Here is a 23,133-nt window from a genome sequence, read left to right on the forward strand (position 1 = left end):
AATTTTGGAATTGGTGAAAGAAATAAAAGAGGTGAAAGACTTGTGGAATTTGCAGAATCTCAAGGAATGTCAGTAATGAACACTTTTTTCAAGAAAAGGGTGAACAGAAAGTGGACATGGAAGAGTCCAAATGGATTAACAACTAATGAAATCGACTTCATCCTCACTAACAGAAGATATATTGTGAATGATGTTACCGTCCTGAATAAGGTAAATGTTGGAAGTGATCACAGAATGGTAAGATGTACACTTGATATAGATGTAGGAAAGGAAAGGAAAAAACTGACTCGAGTAAATAATATAAAGGTCTTTGAAATAACAGAGGAGGAGAAAAAGCAGTATGTACTGGAACTGAAGAACAAGTTTGAGCTTCTGCAGACTGCTCAAGACCAAGATATCGACGAGGAATATTACAACTTTCTGAAAGTGATAAAGCCCAAGAAATCTATAGGGAAACAGAAATCCAAAGAAGAAAAAATTAGTCAAGAAACACTCGTCATGATGAACCAAAGACGACAAATGAAGAGCAAGAAAAACACTGACAGGGAGAAAATTGAGTATACTGAGTTATGCAAAGCCATTAGAAAGAGACTCAGAGAGGACATAAGAAGATTTAACACAAGAAAAGTAGAACAAGCATTAAGGGAAAACAAAGGATTTAAATCAGCAGCCATGAGCAGTAATACAGAAAGACAAATGATACTGAAACTGAAGAATAGCGATGGTGTACTTATAAACAGCAGAGAAGGCATAATTCAAATAGCAGAAGACTACTATAGAGAATTATACAAGGAGCGAGGGAATGATACCAGCAGTGGGGAAGATGGATTGCAAAGTAGCAACACATACGACATACCCAATATTCTTACTGATGAGGTAGAACATGCATTGAAGAAAATGAAGAATCGGAAAGCTCCGGGGGAAGATGAACTTACTGTAGAGTTGTTAAAATTGGGAGGAAGAGACATAACACAAAAACTGGCAAGGCTCTTCACAAAGTGCATTAGAAAAGGTGTGATGCCTAAGCAGTGGAATAATGCAATCATAGTTTTGCTGCATAAGAAAGGAGATAAATCAGAAATTGGAAATTATAGACCAATTAGCTTATTATCCCATATCTACAAGTTGTTCACAAGGGTCATTACTAACAGATTAGAAAGAATACTTGATGAGAATCAACCGAAAGAGCAAGCTGGCTTTAGGACAGGATTCTCAACTATGGATCACCTTCACGTAATATCACAGCTAATGGAGAAAGCAAATGAATATAAAACACCATTATGCCTGGCATTTGTGGATTATGAAAAGGCATTTGACTCCATACAGCATAAGGCAATGTTTCGGGCACTGGAAAGACAAGGCATAGATACTCCATATATTATGATTTTGAAGAAAATATATGAGAGTGCTACATCCTTTATTAGACTAGACAAAGACAGTAGCAAATTTAAAATCGAGAAAGGAGTTCGACAAGGAGACACAATATCTCCGAAGCTGTTTACTGCTGCCCTTGAGGAAGCTTTCAGAAGATTAGACTGGTCGCAGAAAGGAGTCAATGTGAACGGAGAGTACCTAAACCATTTACGATTTGCAGATGACATTGTGGTCATAAGCCACGATCCCAAAGAATTAGAGGAAAATCTTAATCAGTTATGCACAGTTAGTAAGGATTTTGGACTAAAGATGAATATGGCTAAAACAAAAGTAATGATGAACAAGTATGCCACGGAAAGGGAAATAATGATTGAAGGAGCAGTAATTGAAAAGGTGGAGTCATATACTTATCTGGGACAAGTTATTAGCTGTAATAATGATAAATGGCTGGAAGTCAAGAGAAGAATAAATTTTGGATGGATAGCATTCAGGAAATATAGTCACATACTGAAGAGCAATATCCCAGTTTGTCTGAAACGTAAAATAATGAATCAATGTATACTCCCCACCATGACTTATGGAAGTGAAACTTGGGCACTCACCAAAAGAATGGAAGAGAAGCTAAGAACTACACAGCGAAGAATGGAACGAATTATATTGGGAATCAGACTGTTAGATAAGAAGAGAAACACATGGATTAGGCAGCAAACTCAAGTAAAGGACATTCTTATCAAAACTAAAGAACTAAAATGGTCTTGGGCAGGACACATAGCTAGAAGACATGATGACAGATGGACTAAGAAAATAACAGAATGGTACCCAAGAGGAGATAGAAGAAAACCTGGAAGACAAAGGCGGAGATGGATAGATGAAATTCATGAGTTTTTGAGTAGTAAATGGATGGCCAGGGCTCAAAACAGAAGGAACTGGAAAGTTGCTGGAGAGGCCTTCATCCTGCAGTGGATTGAAAATGGCTGATGATGATGATGACTGGAAACAATAACCCTTGGGGAGTTATCTACAGAATAGTGACCTATTCTGTAGATAGTTATCTACAGAATAGTGATCTCTATTAGGTAATAAAAATAATAGCCACAGACTGAAACAAGCTGCCAGGAGGAGCTGTCTTGGAAACCACTGTAAAACCAGATGGAACCCCAACCCTGTGTTGGGCCAATTCTGAAAATAACATCCTAGACAATATTATTCAGACTGAAACTGGGGATCATTCCCCCACCCAGCTGGACATTATAAAAGAAAATGCTAAATATCAAAATGCCAATATTGAACCTCTGTTTACTACATTTAAAGACTTACAAATAGCATTATCTAAAACCAAAAAAATAAATGCCCAGTTTTTGACCTCTTAGAGGTTGAGATCATCAAAAATTAGCAGAAATAGCACCAGACAAATTAATAGCACTAAATAATAACTGTATGACAGAAGGTATATTTGCAAAAACATGGAAAAAAGCTGTGTTAAGATTAATTCTCAAAAACCCTGAGATCCCCCCTTACCGATCCCAAATCATATAGACCAATAGCCCTACTCCCTGTACTAGGGAAAATATATGAAAGACTAATATACAGTAGATTAGCTCAATACTACACAGAAGCAGGTTTACACTCCAACAATCAGTATGGTTTTAAGCAGGCAACTCTACAGAGGATGCTATGCACCACCTACTGACAACATTTAAAAACTCAGGGGAGAAATATATGCCGGCAATCTCCATTGACTTTGCTGGGGAATTTGACTTACTCTGGTGGCTAGTGTCCTTAGAAGAGTCCGCCAGGCAAATGCCCCACAAAATCTCTATAAGGTAATAAACATTTACCTTACAGACAGAAGTGTCTCGGTATGCACAAGGTTCCAGGAATTGACATGCCCTCTGAATAAAGGCTGCCCACAGGGTTCAATCCTTGGCCCTTTCTTCTGGAACACTGTTCTGGATGAATTTCTGGCCTTGGATCTGGACCACGTGGAAAGCCTGGCCTTTTCAGATGACATAATTTTCCTTGTAAAAGGTAACATGTGAGTGGTTGTAGAGCAAAGATCAAATTCCACCCTATTGAAGTTGCAGAAGTGGGCACAAATGCACATGCTCAAAATATCGCTTGAAAAAAACCAAACAAATACTTCTAAAAGGCAATTTGGACATAAGAAGACGTCCACAAATCAAAATTAACACAATTATAAAAATGCTAACAGAACTAAAATATCTCGGAATGGTCTTGGATTCAAAATTAACTTTTTATCCCCATTTGACCTACTTGGCGAAGAAAGTGAGAAATTATGCAGGTATGATTGCCAGGATCAGTCGAGCAGACTGGGAGCTCAAAAGAAAGACCCTGGCAATCACATACCGTGCAATGTTCATACCTGTTATCACCTATGGAGCGGATGCATGGTTCACCCGCTCAGCCATAGTAAGAAATAGGAATAAATTAGAATCGATACAAAGGACGATACTTCTCGCTATTACCAGAGCATGTTGCACAGTAAGCACACCTGTGCTACAGTTTCTGGCCAGAGCTCTCCCACTTTATCTGGAAGTAGCCAAAAGAGGCTTATATTATAGACTTAAAAAGGGCATACCCACAGAATTTCTGGGGATAGCCCTTGATACAGCCAGCACCCTCAGTGTTGAAAGAAAAATAATAGCCACAAACTCCACAAGCTATGGCAAACAAAGTTGGAGCAGGAAATCAGAGGTCTGGGTAACAAACGGTTTCTGCCACTGGTGTCAATGGTTAGCCCAAAGCCACCTAAGTGGTATGCCCCTGAACCTTTTACAACATTCATATTGATAGGTCACAGCTCCCTAAAGGCAAAACTAACCTCCTTAGGGCTGACTGATGACCCAAACTGCACCTGTGGTGAGAGTGATGACTGGGCACACATTCTATATGAATGTATAATTTAAGACACCTCCAGAACAGAGCTAATAGCACAGATTGGCCCCCTTCCAAGGAGAGAACATCTGTTCATCATAGAAGAGGAAAACTATAAAGACTTTACAACCTTCACACAGAAAGCATTCAAAATGCATAGAATTATCCAAATAAGGGCAACTCAACCCCCCCCCCCCAGCAATTGAAAAATAATCAATAGTAAAAAATTGCCCACGTTTTCCACATTGCCCAGACGATGACTTTAAAACTGTTGGGATAGCAGTATTCTGCACCATGACAGAAACTTGACATGACAAAACCTGATTGACATGGGTACCCCCCCCCCCAGGACTACCCTGCCACATGTAGGAACCTGGGGCACACCAAATAAGCAACCATGTAGGGGAGGAAGATTAGCTGAAAAATATCAGTAAGCTAGTAGCAAGGGGATGCAATGTAGAATGAAAGACAGAATGAATGAGAATGAAAGACAGAATGAATAGGCTGGGCACAGAGTGAATTGGGAATTATGGTAAAAGGGAATAAATGTCAGTTTTGGTGAAAGAAAGAGTGGCACAGCAAGATGGAAAGAGAGAGTGAATGAGTGTTATGATGAATGGGAATGAGCAAATGTAATTGGCCGAAAGAATACAAATTTACTAATGACATACCTTACTTTATATACTGACAACTCAAACACTATCACTGCATTTTCCCCTGGCCTGTAAAACATAGCTAGGCCTGCACTGCAACGGAAGCATAACATTAAGTTGAAGTGCCCAGAGAGTGCAGTGCAGAAAGCAAGAGTTGAACAAATGAAATGAAAGCAGAAGAAAGAATGAGAGTGTAAGTGTTTGAGAAAAAGAACACAAACCATAAACGTTGCTAATCCTAGTTTTAATATTTTATATGCTTGCTTATTTAGCTCAACTATTATGCATTAGTATTTAAATTTACATTACACAACATTGCATCCCCCCTGGTGTGTGTGAAAAAGATGAATGAGTGAGTGAAAGGGGAAAAAATAAAAATAAAATAAATAAATAAATAAAAATAATAATTATATATGTGTATATATATATATATATATATATATATTTATATATATAACCTAACAGAAAAAAAAAAATATATATATATTATAAAATATAAGAAACAAGTATAAAAATAGAATGCAAGTAGAGTGAGAATGCAGATTAGGAATGAAGTAAATGTGTTTCTCTCCCATCCCCCACTGCCAGCTAACATATCCTACCCCCTGAGCAGGATGGGCAGTTTGATCATGCTACCGGAATCAACACAACATGGCACTGACGATCTGAACTGGGTACTCTAACCCGGTTCCCCTTTAAAACCCCATGACCAGGCAGGTAGGGGAGGAGATAGGTTTCTGTCTCCTCCTTCTCTCCCTGCTTCCCCCCATACTTCGCCTGGTGGGGCTCATCCCAACTGACCTCTTTGGGGATGCCTACTCTATCGTCCCCATCCTTCTACCTGTTTTCTCCAGCCTTCAGTCTCCCCCTCCCCTCTCACTAAACTGACCAAGTACACTCCTAACAATGCCGCCAAACTGTAATCAACGTCTAAATTCTACAACTTTCTTGTAAATCTCTTTCGGCTTTTCCAATTCTAGTTTTCAGCCCTTTTTTTTTTTTTTTTTTTAATAGGCCTAACCATTGAAATCCTTGGAAACTAGGTTTGCCACGAGGACCTACCTCCTTGTGGCAAAGTGTGGGCAACAGTGGGTCCCAAATAGGGTTGTTGTTGTTATTTGGTTTTAAGGAGCATTAGCAACTCCTGATGCATTTGCACTATATTTATACATAGGAGCATTAGCAATTAAGGTCATATTGCTCCGGGGATATGCGGTGGTCATTCTCTGACCTTTCCGCATCCTCCATATTTGGTGGTCACAGGCTCGAACCCCGGTCTAATCAAGAAGTGTGTGTTACGCACTGCTGCTCCTGCCCACCTGGTTATGGAGCCCCCCCCCCAAAATAGGGGCCCAACGGCTAAATGGTCAGAGAAACAACAGAACATAACAATACACAACAAACCACTCTCCACACACTTTTTAAATCTCTGGCTTCCACAGAGTTCTGTGTCACTTACAAAGAATACAACATGGAGATGGGGGAACCCCTGGTGCTGTCAGACAACTAATACACTTCACACTTTACTTGCGCAATTACCCCCAGGTCCTTTTCATTTTCCACTACCCTCAGTGTAAGTAGTACACAGTTCATACATCACTCTGGGATTACTGTTATCCTTATGTAGCACCTTACATTTATCAATGTTTACATTAAACTTTTATTGCCATTTCTCAGTCTCTGTCTAATTTTTATAGATCTGGTTGAAGCAGCATATTTTCATTAACTACCCTACCAACCTTAGTATCATCGCCATCTATATCATTAATAAATACAGTAAACAACAATGGGCCAGGCACCGAACCCAGTGGGACACCACTAATAATATTAGTCCAAGATCTCCCCTTAACAAAGCAATGCTGTGACTGAAGTCTAACTGCAACCCTGTTTAGATGGTGCTGCATTACCTTTATAATCAGTGACTCTATTATTTTCCCTGGAAGATAAGAGAGGTTAAGCTAATGCATCTGTAATTTCTCATGTTACCCTTTGTGAATTGGGGATAGATTTGCACACCTCTGGTCTACAGGGACCTGCCATGAATCCAAAGATGCCTTGATAATTATGGCCAAAGGTTTGCTTACCTTCTTTGCTGCCTACCTTAATATAATTGGATAGATCCCCATCCAACTAGGAGCCTATTTTAGGATTAACTGCAACAATTTCTCTACGACTTTCTTTCGGTTATCACAAAATCGTTTAGCTCCCTGGTAGAGTTTGACAAACTTCTGGCATCCCCCTCCCTAAAGAATTCGGATGTGTGAGTTAAGCTACAAAGACCAATTTGGCCTCTCTGTGATCTCAGCACTTTCCTTCTACTATTATATAGTATGAATCAGAGCTGTAATACTCAATATGTTCTACGTTGATAATAATATTAGTAAATTAATAAGAGGAGTATACCTCAATATAGTACGTGGAACACTTCCGTATGATACCCTCCAGAAATTAAAACGGAAAAAACGAAAAAATCGACAACTTACCGGTACATTAAAGTAAAATATAAATAATTAAATAATTAAAGTAAAATATAAATAATTAAATAATCAATTTAACACAATTAAAATTCAAATTAACGCAATTAAAAGAATCTAACGAAAATATTCAAAACGATTTTCCTTCCTGAAGCTGACAATGCTTTTCGACCGACTGTCGTGATCACAGGAATGAAAATTACCGAATCAGGCTAAACCTGCAACTTAAATAGTGATTATATGTCTTCGCACATGCGCGTAAAGGTCCACGCATCGGAGATCAAATATGGCCGCCGAACATTAACAGAATTCTCGTGTAATTTAATTTCAACGGTTTCTGCAATTAATAGTCGCGTATAATTATGTTGAACGTTAAGTATTTTGGCCTCGTTAAATAAAAAAGTATGTTTTTCGTTAATGGCATGAAAGGCTAATTCTGACGCTGCTGAACGAGAAGCACGAACTGAGGCTTCGTGTTGATTTACACGAATATTAAGAGAAAACCGCGTCGAACCCTGGTAAGACGAGTCGCAATCACCGCAAGAAATGTTGTATACTAGATCATTAATTTGTGTTGCGAACGCGGAAAGAACCGAGCGATTGTTCAGTATAGTGTGTAACTTCCGTATAGGCCTAGCTATAATTTTAAATTCGGTATCTTTAAAGAATCTGTTAAGCTGTTTGTGCCACTGTTCAACATATGGGACAGAAATAAAGTATTTTTTGATATTACTATTGTTGATTGGTGTAGTATTTTTTATCCTATCCTTAGCTTGTACCCTAATTCGATTTATTGTGTTAATGGGATAACCCCTGTTCAAGAATCTGCTAGTTAATATTTGTATTTCTGAGTCCAAAGCAGAATCCGTCGTTGAATATTTATAGGCATTTATAAATTGATTAAAGATAATCGATCTTTTGTAGGTGAACGGGTGGTAGCTATTATAATGTAGAAGCATACCGGTGTTTGTGGGTTTTCGATAGATGCTAAATTGTATTTTGTTCGAGTCCCGGGTAAGCGTGAAATTTAGAAAGTTTAATGACTTAGTATCCTTAGTATCCGTATCTTCCCTTTCCAATGTAAATTTGAGTCTAGAATGAATATTATTAAACGAATGTAAAATGTCTTGGATAGTACTACTATCAGTAATAACTAGAACATCGTCTAAATACCTCCCATAGTATGTGATATGGGGACGAAAAGGTGTCAAATGTATCTGCTCAATCATTGAGAGATAGATCTCTGACATTAAGCCACTCAGGCTCAAACCCATTGGTAATCCAAAAATTTGTTTGTACACCTTGTCTCGAAAGGTGATGTAATTAGCCTCAACTACTTCGTAGTGTTCCACAAAAAGATGTATTTATTCAACAAGTTAACCAAGTAGTGAATAACATAAAAGAAACGCGACTTCCTAAATTGAATACACATGACAGTTCAGCTTTACGAGAACTTCGAGAAAATAAGGACATTATTATACAGAGGGCAGATAAAGGATATACAGTGGTAATACTAGATAAACATGATTATATTAATAAGTTAGATTCAATAAAATTGTATTTATTCAATTTATTTAATCGTTTTATTCAATACAATAAAACGTTAACCACATATCGTAAAAACGACTACATTACTATGGTTCAGTTGAAGGAATTGAAGTCCAGAACATACAATATTCCTGCACTTTTTGGTCAGGTAAAATTACACAAGCCTGGATTTCCGATTCGACCTATTGTTTCCTACAGGAACTCGGCATTTTCAGCCTTAGCCACACATGTATATAATATTATAAAACCTTTTAGACAGGTTATACAATTTGGGATTAAGAATTACGATACATTATTTAATAATCTTAAAGACTGTAGACTCGGCGACAATGACAATTTATTCTCATTAGATGTTACCTCATTATATACGAATGTAAAGGTTGAATACACATTAGATATTATTTGGGATATGTTAAATAAAAACTCGACACCGATTAATTATACGAAGCTGCCCATTAAGGAAATTTTTCACTTAATTAAACTATTAGTTGAGGCTAACTACATCACCTTTCGAGACAAGGTGATGTACAAACAAATTTTTGGATTACCAATGGGTTTGAGCCTGAGTGGCTTAATGTCAGAGATCTATCTCTCAACGATTGAGCAGATACATTTGACACCTTTTCGTCCCCGTATCACATACTATGGGAGGTATTTAGACGATGTTCTAGTTATTACTGATAGTAGTACTATCCAAGACATTTTACATTCGTTTAATAATATTCATTCTAGACTCAAATTTACATTGGAAAGGGAAGATATGGATACTAAGTCATTAAACTTTCTAAATTTCACGCTTACCCGGGACTCGAACAAAATACAATTTAGCATCTATCGAAAACCCACAAACACCGGTATGCTTCTACGTTATAATAGCTACCACCCGTTCACCTACAAAAGATCGATTATCTTTAATCAATTTATAAATGCCTATAAATATTCAACGACAGATTCTGCTTTGGACTCAGAAATACAAATATTAACTAGCAGATTCTTGAACAGGGGTTATCCCATTAACACAATAAATCGAATTAGGGTACAAGCTAAGGATAGGATAAAAAATACTACACCAATCAACAATAGTAATATCAAAAAATACTTTATTTCTGTCCCATATGTTGAACAGTGGCACAAACAGCTTAACAGATTCTTTAAAGATACCGAATTTAAAATTATAGCTAGGCCTATACGGAAGTTACACACTATACTGAACAATCGCTCGGTTCTTTCCGCGTTCGCAACACAAATTAATGATCTAGTATACAACATTTCTTGCGGTGATTGCGACTCGTCTTACCAGGGTTCGACGCGGTTTTCTCTTAATATTCGTGTAAATCAACACGAAGCCTCAGTTCGTGCTTCTCGTTCAGCAGCGTCAGAATTAGCCTTTCATGCCATTAACGAAAAACATACTTTTTTATTTAACGAGGCCAAAATACTTAACGTTCAACATAATTATACGCGACTATTAATTGCAGAAACCGTTGAAATTAAATTACACGAGAATTCTGTTAATGTTCGGCGGCCATATTTGATCTCCGATGCGTGGACCTTTACGCGCATGTGCGAAGACATATAATCACTATTTAAGTTGCAGGTTTAGCCTGATTCGGTAATTTTCATTCCTGTGATCACGACAGTCGGTCGAAAAGCATTGTCAGCTTCAGGAAGGAAAATCGTTTTGAATATTTTCGTTAGATTCTTTTAATTGCGTTAATTTGAATTTTAATTGTGTTAAATTGATTATTTAATTATTTATATTTTACTTTAATTATTTAATTATTTATATTTTACTTTAATGTACCGGTAAGTTGTCGATTTTTTCGTTTTTTCCGTTTTAATTTCTGGAGGGTATCATACGGAAGTGTTCCACGTACTATATTGAGGTATACTCCTCTTATTAATTTACTTCTACTATTATATAAGTATAGAAATCCTTCTGCATTTCTCGGCAAAGAATGCCAAGAAATGAAAAAATGATTGCTGTCAGTAACAACTAATGTCGTTACCATTGTTTAGAGTTTGTTGTTGGAAACAACTAATGTTGTTACCGACACCAAACTCTAAATGTGAAGCATACAGGAAAATAATTGTAGAAGCTACCAGGTTTTCATACCATTTAAGAAATACTGTTCAAGGATTAGACCTATATGGATGTCAGATGATCTATTGAAACATGTGGCAGAGAAGAAAAATGCATAGGATGCATATAAATTATCAATTGATACAGAAGCCTGCGGTAGATATAAGTGGTCTGGAATGAAGTCACAAAGGAGATTAGGCAAGCGAAGGAAAATTACGAGAAATCTCATAATAGCATCCAATAAAATTGGTCAGACAAGATTTCCCCATAAACAAACCTACGCTCTGTCTGAAATATAACAGAAACATAACAGTCTTGTCAAGATGATCCTGCATTATTTCTTTAAATAGTAACTCCATTATTTTTCCTTGGACAGAAGTTAGCTTACGAAACACGATAGCAAGCTTATGTAGCATAGGCCAAAAAAAAAAAAAAAAACTTTCCCATTTTACCCATTCATTCTGCTCTACAATTTCTACAACTTTGCCCCTGGCAGACATACCCTGGTCCTGTTCCACCTATCCTTTTGGCACAATATATTTCCCGTCTCCTTGAGAATAGAGCCACCAACAATAACTAGCTCCTGTGGGACAGTAGCATTCTGCTCTGAAGATTTCAGCTGTGTTGCCTGATGCACAAGAGTGAGATCTGAAGTTGAATTGGCAGCTGAGAGCTTGATGGATCTCCCATTTTCATTCCTTCAAGAACATTAACCCCGGGGGCTCACATCTGGTGAGTATGGGCTTGGCACACCCAGGGTCCTGAGCTGGATATCATCATTCTTCTCCTTCTTGGTGATTCCCTTCTACTTTTGACTTTCTCTCTCTCTCTCTCTCTCTCTCTCTCTCTCTCTCTCTCTCTCACAGGGTTACTTGGGAACTTTTTTATTTTCCCGGTGCAGCATAAGCCTCAGGCTTCCTTGCATCATATGGATATTAATAATAATAATAATAATAATAATCTAGCCTACTCTTCAAACTCTCATAGATGCCCATCAGAACGCAGAGTTGGTACCTAATTTCTTGATACTCTCTATACCTAGCAGAAACAAAGACATCCTCCTTGCCTAGATCATGTCCTATACGAGAAAGGGCTACAAACATTTCACAAGTTGCACATTTTTTTAGGCTGTGATACGTTGGAGAATCATCCCCTTTGGTTCTCTCACTTGCCACAGCACTGCTGCTATTTTGTGCACTTTGCTTGGCTGCTTTAGTATGGAGTATGATTTCTGTTTAAATATGATTTAATTAATTAACAATGAAAATTAATAAGTTTAATAAAATTAATTCATTAATTGACTATCCTATACTACACTTGACTATATCAAGCTAATGCATTGATACGTATAAGTTAATTTGAACCAACAGGCCTGTATTTACTTATGTCATCTGTTGATCCATTTTGTGAATTGGAGATACATTCGCACATCTCCAATCTGTGGAGACCTTCCCTGAATACAAGGATGCTGTCATAATTATGGCTAGGGGGGTTTGTTTACTTCCTTTGCTCCCTCGCTCAATATAAGTGGATAGATCCTATCCATCCTAGATGCCTTTCTTATATTTAACTTTAACAATTTCTTTTTGGTCTCAGTTATTACAAAATCATTTAGCTTCCTGTTAGAATTTGATATACTTCTGGCCTCCAGTTCCCTAGAGAATTCCACATGTGTGAATGTAGATGCAAAATACTTATTCAGTTTGTCAGCTGCCTGAGCACAATCATCAACAGTCAAACCATCGGTATTAAGTTCGCCAATCTGATTCATCTCCTTCCTTCTTGAGTTTTTATAAAAAAGAAGTCTTAGCTGTTTTTCTTGGCATCCTTTGCCAAAGATTTCTCGTAATCTGCCTTCACTTGCATAACCTCCTTTTTGAGTAGATTACAAACTAATACCTACAACAGGCCTTTGTGTCAAATTATAAGTTATATGCATATAATACATTTTTCTTCTCTACCACAAGTCTCATTAGTTCATCTGACATCCATTTAGGCCTAAATCTTGAACAGTATTTCTTAGTTTGTATGATTAGCAGGCAATTCCCTGGAAACCCCTTGGAGGGTGCTCTAGTCGTGGAAGAGAACAGTCGGTGCATTTTTGGCTGCTGTAAAGGGATAAATATGTTTAATTTTTACTGAATTATTTGTTAATTAACATACTACATTGTGTTTTACAGAGATATTAAATAGGTTTAGTAGCGTTCATTAGCTTCTTATTTTGAATTTAACTAGCGATTTTTGGAAGTTACAACTCCCTGGTGTTGGCGTCAATATTGTTGAACTAGCCACCATATTGTAGTCAATAAGAAATAGCATAAAGTGTATATATTGCGAACTGATATACGGTAAAAAGTAAAACTAGATAGCATAATATGAAGCACTCGATTAGGAATCTGGTAGCTTATTATAGTATTATCATTTAATCAAAAATATTATTAATCTTATTAAATTTCATTGTTAATTAAATTGTATTTAAACGGAAATCATGCCCCAGACAAGAGCTGCAAAGCAAAGATCACAGACTAGAGCGAATGCTGTGACTCGGGGGTGGGTGGGGGGGTGATTCTCCAATTAATCCGTCTCAAAAAATGTGCGAAATGTGAAATGTTTGCCGAATTTTCAAAAAGAGGACATGATCTAGCCAAGGAGGATACTGTTGTTGTTGCTATTTGGTTTTTAGGAGCATTAGCAACTAACGCCATATTGCTCCAGGGATATGTGCAGGTCATTCCCTGACCTTTCCGCATTTCATTTCAGTTTGGGACACCTTTAATTAGTCTAGTAGATATATCTTTCTAAATTTAATTAGTATTAGTAACGGCCGTATGGTGCAAGAAAGCCTATGGCTTATGATGCACCAGCCAAAAAAAAAAAAAAAAAATCCGAACAAAACAATGATAAAAACAAAAATTAAATAAATAAATAATAATAATTAATAAATAAATAAAAATAATAAAATGAAATAAAAAATAAATAAAAAGGAAATTAATCCTATCATCCTATGCGCTTCCCTTACCCGAAAGTACTATCCAGATGACCTTTGAATTTCCCCAAACTGTCGGCCTCTACCACCCATGAAGGCAACTTATTCCAGTAATTTATAACTCGCTGGCTAAAATAAAACTTCCTGCAGTCCAATCTAAACATTTCCCCCCGTAACTTGAATTTATGTCCCCTAGTTCTAGCATCATTTATAATCTTGAAAATTTTGTCTTCATTCATTTTACTGATGCCTCTCAGAGCCTTAAACACCTCAATCAAATCTCCTCTAAGGTGTCTAGTTTCCAAACTCTGCAACCACATATTCGAAGTCTTTCTTCATAAGGACGCCCTTTTGCCGATCTCACCAGGCGAGTTACCCTTCTTTGCACCCTTTCAAGAAGCTCGATGTCTTTCTTTAGGTGCGGTCTCCATACTTGAACACAGTATTCCAAGTGTGGTCTAACATAAGCCTTATATAATGGGATTATCACGTCCCTATCTCTACTTGCAAAAGTTCGATAGATCATCGATAGGACACCATGGGCCTTCCTTGCAACCTGTTTACAATGCTCAGAGAATTTCATGTCTGACCGTATCGTAACACCCAAGTCCCTTTCCTCCAGTACTGGGTTTAGTTGAACTCCACCAAGTGAATAAGTTATTTTGGGATTACTGTTTCCCAGGTGTAATACCTTACACTTTGTTGGATTAAAGCACAGCTGCCATTTTTCTGACCATTCTTGAAGTCTATCTAAGTCTCTCTGAAGAAGCTCAGCTTGACAGTGATCATTAACTACTCTACCAATTTTAACATCATCCGCAAATTTAGACATCACGCCCTCTATCCCTTCATCAATGTCGTTTATGAAAATTAAAAACAACAGCGTCCTAATACTGATCATTGGGGAACCCCACTTCTAACATCAACCCAATCTGAGGAATAGCCATTTATCACAACCCTCTGCCTCCTGCCCTGAAGCCATCCTTCTATCCATCTAAGGATTTTCCCAGTGATTCCAACCTGTTCCACCTTAAAAAGCAACCGCTCATGTGGGACTGAGTCAAAAGCTTTGCTGAAATCTAAATAAACAATGTCGAAATTATTCCCTAAATCCAACTCGTGAGTGACCCTTTCGAAATAGCGAACCAGATTTGTTAAACATGATCTTCCCTTTACAAAACCATGCTGAGTATCCTTGAGAATTTCAATTCGATCCAAATGATCCTGAATTCCACCCTTGATCATTGCCTCCATGATTTTCCCTACTACTGAAGTCAGACTGATAGGTCGATAATTTCCCACTTCACTTTTAGAGCCACCCTTATGTATGGGAGATACATTTGCACTTTTCCAATCCAAGGGAATCTCCCCAGAGTCTAGTGATGCTCGCATAACCAGCCTCAGTGGTTCAATGCACTCGCTTGCCGCCTCTCTCAAGATTATAGGGTATATTCCATAAACTCCAGGAGCCTTACTGGTCTGTAGGCTTGAAAGTTTTTTCATTAAATAATCTTGCGAAATTTCGATATCATTAATTACATATTTTTCAACTTCCCATTGCCACAAAAGGCTTTTCATTTGTAAATATCGATGCAAAATAACTGTTGAGTTCTTCTGCAACGGCAGCTGGTGTATTTATTACTATCCCCTTTCCCTTACGTAAAGGTCCGATCTGGTTTGTCCTGCTCTTCTTGGCATTTATATATGTGAAGAATTCTTTATCCCCCCTCTTTGCTCTGTTTGCTAGTGATTTCTCATAAACTGCCTTTGCCTGTCGAACCTTTTCTGTGGCTCTATTACACATCACCTTGTAGCTGTTATAGGCTTCAGTACTTTTTATTGCTCTGTAACTTTTCCATGCCACCTTTTTCTGTTCAAGTAATGTGGCAACTTCACTATTCATCCAACTTGGAACCCTTCTCGTGGAGTATTTTTTTAATGGTATATACGCATTCAAGGCATCTGTGATTAATGTTTTAAAAGCGTACCACAGTTCAATTGTATTCATTCTCTGCACGATATCTACCCAGTTAATAGAGGCCATGTAGTACCTTAAGGTATCGTAATTTCCTTTTCTGAAATTAAAACCCATTCCTTTGCCTTTTACTTCTGGTACCTCTCTCGTCATCATCCACCGTAGAACTCCATGATCACTTCCTGCTACTGGTTCCTCTACTGTCAGCCCTGTTATGTCATCTGATTCATTTGTGATGATGAGGTCTAGGTTATTCTTTTCTCTAGTACTTTCCCTGACATGTTGATACAAATAACAGTCATCTAGTTGATTTAAAAATTTTGTTCCCCATGTCGAGTTTCCTTCCCATTTACTCCAATCAATTAGAGGCAAATTGAAATCACCCATAATAAGGCATTGACGCTTACTTGCCCATTCCATTTGCATGTAGAGGCTTTTGTCATAGTCTTCACAATCACCTGGTCTATAGATTACTCCTACTCGCATTGTACCTTTGTTTCCAACTATCTCACACCATACAGACTCTATACTAGCATGTGAAATGTTTGAATCCGGGAAAGCTATCGTCGCACTCAGGCTGCTTCTGATAAGAAGCATTACCCCACCACCCCTTCTATCTACTCTATCCTTCCTAAATACATTATACAAGCTGTACTGAAACTCATCATCCCCAATTTCAGGGTGGCACCACGTCTCTGTAAGCCCTATTATGTCCGCGTTACTTGTTTTAACCAGCAGTTCGAATTCGCTCATTTTATTGACGACACTTCTAACGTTACTGTATAAACAATTAAGATTTACTGTTCTTGTATATTTAACAACCCTAACACAACCCTTGAAGTTTTTTAGGCTCTCTTCCCTGATATGAGCTACCCGCTCACGTGAAACGTCTTTGGCCCCAGAACATCTAGATAATACGTCCAGTTGGGGTAATAGATAAGAACTCTTAAGGTATGTGCAAGAGTTACATTGACCAATATTATCAGATAAACGTGTGTCAGTATTACCCACATCCCCCCTAACTAGCAGTTTCCCTGAGCCTTTAAGGTATCCTCAATAATACTGGCAAAAACTTTTGCACCACCTTTGTTTAAGTGTATCCCGTCTCTACAAAACAAATTTCTTCTACCTACAAGTGTGGGCCATGCTGATAGAAATTTACCCCCTAAAGCCTTGCAGATTCCTTCAAGTCTTGAGTTAATCCACAAGGCCCTTAACATATAATTCCCCCTATCGTGTCTGGGCAGAATTGCAGACACATAAACATTATGGCCTAGCTCGCGACATTTCGTCAGCATGGTCCTGTATTTTTCCAACAAATCGTCAGATCGTGTACGTTTAATATCGTTTGTCCCCACATGAATAATAATATTTTATTTACCCCCTTTAAAATCTGACAGTAAATACGTTTTGAGCCTGTGTCCACCAAATACGCATCCTCCGTATTTGGTGGACACAGGCTCAAAACCCGGTCTAATCAAGAAGTGTGTGCTACACACTGCTTCTCCTGCCCACCTGGCTACGGAGGCGCCCAAGTAGGATGCCTTTGTGTGTGTGTGTTAGGTGTCTAGAGTGTCAAGATATTAGGTGCAAACTCAGCATTCTGATGGGCATCTAGGGGAGCTTGAGGTGTAGGGTAAATGCCCTCAAAAAATTAATATGAGGGGACCCATCAAGCCCTCAGTTGCCAAGCTCAATGGCAGAGCTCACTCCTGTGCATCAGGCAATACAGAAGCAATCTCCAAGGCAGAATGGTCCCAAAGGAACTAGTTAATGTTGGTGACTCTACTGTCAGGGAGACGGGGAATATACTACTCAAGGATAGGTGGAACAGGACAAGGGTATGTCTGCCAGGGGCAAAAGTTGATGACGTTGTAGAGCAGATATCATCTTTTAAGAGTACAAATGGTGATATTGTTGTACACATTGGAACTAATGAAATGTATCCCATGCATTTTTCTTCTCTGCCATATGTCTCATTAGTTCATCTGACATCCATTTAGCCCTAAACCTTGAACAATATTTCTTAGTTGGTATGTAAAGCCTAGTAGCTTCCAAGATTAATTCTTTGAATTCTTTTTCATTTAGAATTTGCTGTTGGTAACATCATCAGTTGGTCCCACTGTATAGAATTTAAATACTGTCTCAGACCACCATAGTCACCTTTACGAAAGCAAAAACCCTTCCCTTTACCCCTGATGGTAATTACCTTTCAAGTAAATCCCACACCAGCACACTGTGATCACTGCCACCTAGTGGTTTCTTTATCTGCAGATTCTTAATGCATGAAGAATCACCACTGATAATCAGATAAAGAGTATTAGTTCCTCTCGTTGCCTTGAACATGCCAGTGTAGAAAACAATCATCCAATAAATCCACAAAAGCCTAGCTAGTGTGCGAGTGACCAACCCACAAGTTCCAGTCAATATCTGGGAAATTAAAATCCCCCATTATAAGACAATCTGATTTACTGGCCCACTCTATTTCTCTGTACAGTTGTTCGTTATACTCATCAGAGTCATTAGGCCTAAAACACACTCCTACTCTCAATTTTGCTTTCCCTGTGCTTATGTCACACCAAACTGACTCAACACTGCAGTGACCACCCATGTCAACTGGCTGCACTTCCTTAGATTTTGTGTATCTTAACTAATAGTATAACCCCCTCCTCCTTACCTATCCTGTCTATCCTTTCTGTACACATTGCACTTCCAAAATTCCAATTCTACATTCTTTATATCTGTGTGACACCAGATCTCTGATATCCCAACAATATCTGCCTTTGATGTTTTGACCAACACCTCAAATTCATGAAAATTATTTACTAAACTCCTAGCATTGGCATACACACAATTATACTATGTAATATCAGTGTAAATATACCATAGTTTACCCATAAATTTAACTACATATGTTAAATTTATGGGTAAATATATACATTTTTTTTTTTTTTTTTTTTTTTTCAATTTGAATTCCTCACTGGTTGACATTGAAGAAAAAATCAAATGATGCCTTTACACTACTTATGTAGTTAAATTTATGGATAAACTATGGTGTATTTACACTGATATTATATAGTTAATTTCACCCATACCATATTATGCCTTAAGCATTTAGTCTTCAAAGCACAATTATACAAGTACCTGTTCTTATTCTTAGCAACCCTAACACAGCCCATGTATTTACTTGTTCTGCGATGACCTGTGCAGTCTCTGAAATCCCGCGCACTTTGTTTTCCAGCCTGCTGCTCATTCCAATAGAAGCAGTTCAAGAATCACTTTCACCTCTGCCAGTGGCTACTGTTAATCTATTAGTCTGTATATCCCCCCAAGCTAGCAGTTTTCTGACCCACCTAACACTGCCTCGATAGCATCAGCAAATATTCTTGCACCCTTTCTATTTAAGTGTAACCTAAGTTGAAGCTGCAACAGACATACCAGCTCAGATGATTTTTTTTGTTTTCAGTTTCAATTCCTCACTGGTTGACACTGAAGAAAAAAATTGTATGTATCTTTATCCTGATCTCCATAAAAAAACTTTATACAATATCTTCAATAATATTCAAATAGTGATAACTGATCATAAATATCTTTTCTTCTGTAAATTTTGAGTCTGCTTTTAGAGACATATTGTCTCAATCATTCTTGAAAGCTTGTTTCTTCTGGATATTTTGAGATCACAATAAGATTAGAATTCAAAAATGCCACGGTTTTACAAGATAAAAATGAAGTTAATATTCAGAAAGGGACCAATCAAAAAATAGGACTAACATGTGGGGAGAGAGAGAGAGAGAGAGAGAGAGAGAGAGAGAGAGAGAGAGAGAGAGAGAGAGAGAGAGAGACTTTTGTTCCCCAACACCCAAGGATACAGCAGCATTCGCAGAGATAATAAATCCTTCATCTACTGGAGATGATTCTATCAGGCCTTACCTGAAAAGTTCATTCAGTTGGAGACAGCAGTAACCAAAGAGAAATGAAATAAGTCATATTAACAAGTTTATATATTTTAAGAATGCAAGCATTTGAAACACATAATAAGTTTTCTTACCTGGAGCAGAAGCAGTAATTTTGGTTGATTCTTCAACTGCATTCCGAGGAATCAAAACAGAAAGATTAGTTTTAAATGGAGATTCATTACTACTTCGAAAATCCAAGAGAAGAGTCTTGGTAAAATGCTGAGTGGATCCCTCTGGCTGAATAAAGAAAAAAATTATCAGAAAGAAATTTTAAAAAGAAAATCTATACATCAAATAAATGAATCATGAGAAAGATAGACTGATCTTTGACTTTATTATTATTTTCATTCTCCATCCCATAAAATAAAGCAGTGTTTTTTGCCTAATGAACTTATAGTTGAACTACTTTCTTATTAGATATAATGAATTAAATCAATTAAAATAAGATCTTTTCTGAACCTGAAAACGTCAAGGGCTAACACAGACCCCATTTCAAAGTGCAGGAGATGACTTCTTGTATATGTTTATGTTCCAAAAGGCAAAACTGTTGTACATGATCATACTATTGATTTTAGTATGATCAGTACTTGTCAGTTCTGATGAACTGCTTAGCAAGTAGAGGTCAATGCTGAGAAAAAGTTATGAGTTAGGAATAAATATGAAAGCATGTGAAATTCTCCCCAGACAGAGTAGAAGGGAGTACATATGGGAACCTTGTCAATTAATTCAGCCCTAAGAGACTGTGCAAGCTCTCAAGGCTCATGATTGCATTTCTTAACTATCTTAGGAGATAGTTTGCAGTGTAATACTCACCATGTTTCTCAATAAGGAAGGGAGGATCAATTTACTTAGAGGGTGATCTGCAACGAGTGCAGTATGAGAAATGCAAGAAAATCTCTTGATGAGGAACTTGTTTCAAAACCCAAACCCCTTGGGTTGAGATGTGTCATGGTCAGTCTCTACTGCCTATGGCTAAGATTTCGTTAGCTCTAAAGGTGGAAAGACATTGTGATCCATATTGGCTCCTTTTAGCATTGGCATTAGTAGAGGCATTTGATGCAAGAAAGCAAGCTTATGCAGCATCAGCCAAAAAAAAATAAATAAATAAAAATAAAAATAAATAAATAAAAAATAACCACTTCCACTTCACCCCTCTGTTCGTTCGAAATACATGTCCAGCTGAGCCATAAACTTATTTAGGCTATCAACTTCCACGACAAGGGATGGAAGTCCATTCCACCAACCAACCACCCGCTGGCTAAAGGCAAATTTCCTGACATCTATCCTACATCTGTCTTTCCTCAATTTGAATTTATGCCCTCTCAGGTGATTATTCTGAGCAAGAGGAAGAATCCCATCAGCATTGAGCATGCTCAAACCATTCAAGGCTTTATACACCTCTATCAGATCACCTCGCCGATGAATAGTCTCTAGACATTGTAATTTGCAAAACTTAAGCCTTTCTTCGTAAGAGCAACCCTTTGTTCCATTCACTAATCTTGTTGCCCTTCTCTGTACTCGTTCCAGCAGCTCTACATCCTTCTTGAAATGAGGCCTCCAGACCTGTATACAGTACTCTAGATGTGGCCTGACCATTGCCTTATACAAGGGAATAATCACCTCCTTATCCCTGCTAGAAAAATTCCTATATATCATTGACAATATACCATGAGCTACTCTTGCAGCCCATCTGCACTGCTCAGAAAACTTCATATCTGCCTACACAACCCCCAGGTCCCTTTCATTCTCTACCACTATCAGTGTAGTACCACAGAGTTGATACGTTGCAAATGAAGTTTAACATTTGTCAATGTTAAACTTCATTTGCCACCTCTCAGCCCATCTGCTCAACCTTTCCAGATCCTGTTGCAGTAGCATAGTGTCAGTAGTGTCCTTGACAACCCTGCCAACCTTTGTATCGTCTGCAAACTTGGACATTAAGCTTGATATACCATCATCAATATCATTCATAAATACAGAAAACAATAATGGACCCAATACTGAATGCTGAGGGACTCCACTAATAACATTAGTCCAAGATGAGCAGTGTCCATTGATTACCACTCTCTGTCTTCTTCCCCTCAACACCCTTTTATCCATAGCAGCAATTTGCCTCCAATGCCACACTGCTCCAATTTGTGCAGCAGTCTTTCAAGTGCAACAGTATCAAAAGCCTTTCTATGATCCAAGTATATAATATCAAAGTTATTCCCTGTATCCAGTTCTTTTCTGACTGCATCATAGTATCGAATCAAATTGGTCAGGCAAGACTTCCCCTTAACAAAACCATGTTGTGTCCGAGCTATAACTGAAGTCTTGTCTAGATGATCCTGCAGTGCTTCTTTAACCAGTGCCTCCATTAATTTTCGGGAACAGAAGTTAAACTAACAGGTCTATAATTACTTGTGTCGCCCTTTGATCCTCCTTTGTGAATTGGGGCCACATTTGCACATCTCCAGTCCATGGGTACTTCCCCTGAGTCCAAGGAAGCTCTCATAATTATGGCTAAGGGTTTGCTTACCTCCTTTGCTGCCTCCTTTAATATAACTGGATAGATCCCATCCACCCCAGGTGCCTTTCTTGTGTTTATTTCAACAATTTCTCCTCCACTTTACTCTCAGTTATTACAAGATTCTCTAGCTTACTGCCAGAGTTGAATACACCTCTGGCATTCCCCTCGCTGAATAACTCCCCATGTGTGAATGTCGATGCAAAATATTCATTTAGTTTGTTAGCTACCTGAGCAGGATCATCAACAGTTGACCCATCAATATCAAGTGGACCAATCTGATTCATCCCCTTCCTTCTAGAGTTTACATAAGTAAAGAACTCTTTGCTGTTTTTCTTTGCATCCCTTGCCAAAGATTTCTGGTAATCTGCCTTCGCCTGCCTAACCTCCTTTGTAACTTTGTTACAGATCAACTTGTATCTATCATAGGCTTCTGTGTCACATGTTAATTTGTATGTATCCCATGCATTTTCCTTCTCTGCCATATGTCTCATTAGTTCATCTGACATCCACTTGGGCCTAAACCTTGAACAATATTTCTTAATTGGTATGTAAAGCCTAGTAGCTTCCAAGATAAATTCTTTGAATGCTTCCCATTTTGAATTTGCTGTTGGTAACATCATCAGTTGGTCCCACTGTATAGAATTTAAATACTGTCTCAGTCCATCGTAGTCACCTTT

At 37.9% G+C, this 23,133-nt stretch overlaps 1 protein-coding gene across 2 annotated transcripts in view; it reads right to left on the reverse strand.

Moving 5' to 3' along the window:
- The window catches only part of LOC150079048 (CD109 antigen-like), a 1,092,235-nt gene that overhangs the window by 356,351 nt on the left and 712,751 nt on the right, over positions 1–23,133 (reverse strand). For both annotated transcript variants that reach the window (XM_090384122.1, XM_090384121.1), the window contains exon 23: positions 20,037–20,181. In XM_090384122.1, the coding sequence (XP_090240248.1) occupies positions 20,037–20,181 (145 nt within the window). The remainder of the gene's footprint in view (positions 1–20,036; positions 20,182–23,133) is intronic.

The sequence above is a fragment of the Mastigoproctus giganteus genome, chromosome 10 (genome assembly GCF_048544385.1).
Source record: "Mastigoproctus giganteus isolate SK-2022 chromosome 10, ASM4854438v1, whole genome shotgun sequence".
Taxonomy (NCBI): domain Eukaryota; kingdom Metazoa; phylum Arthropoda; class Arachnida; order Uropygi; family Thelyphonidae; genus Mastigoproctus; species Mastigoproctus giganteus.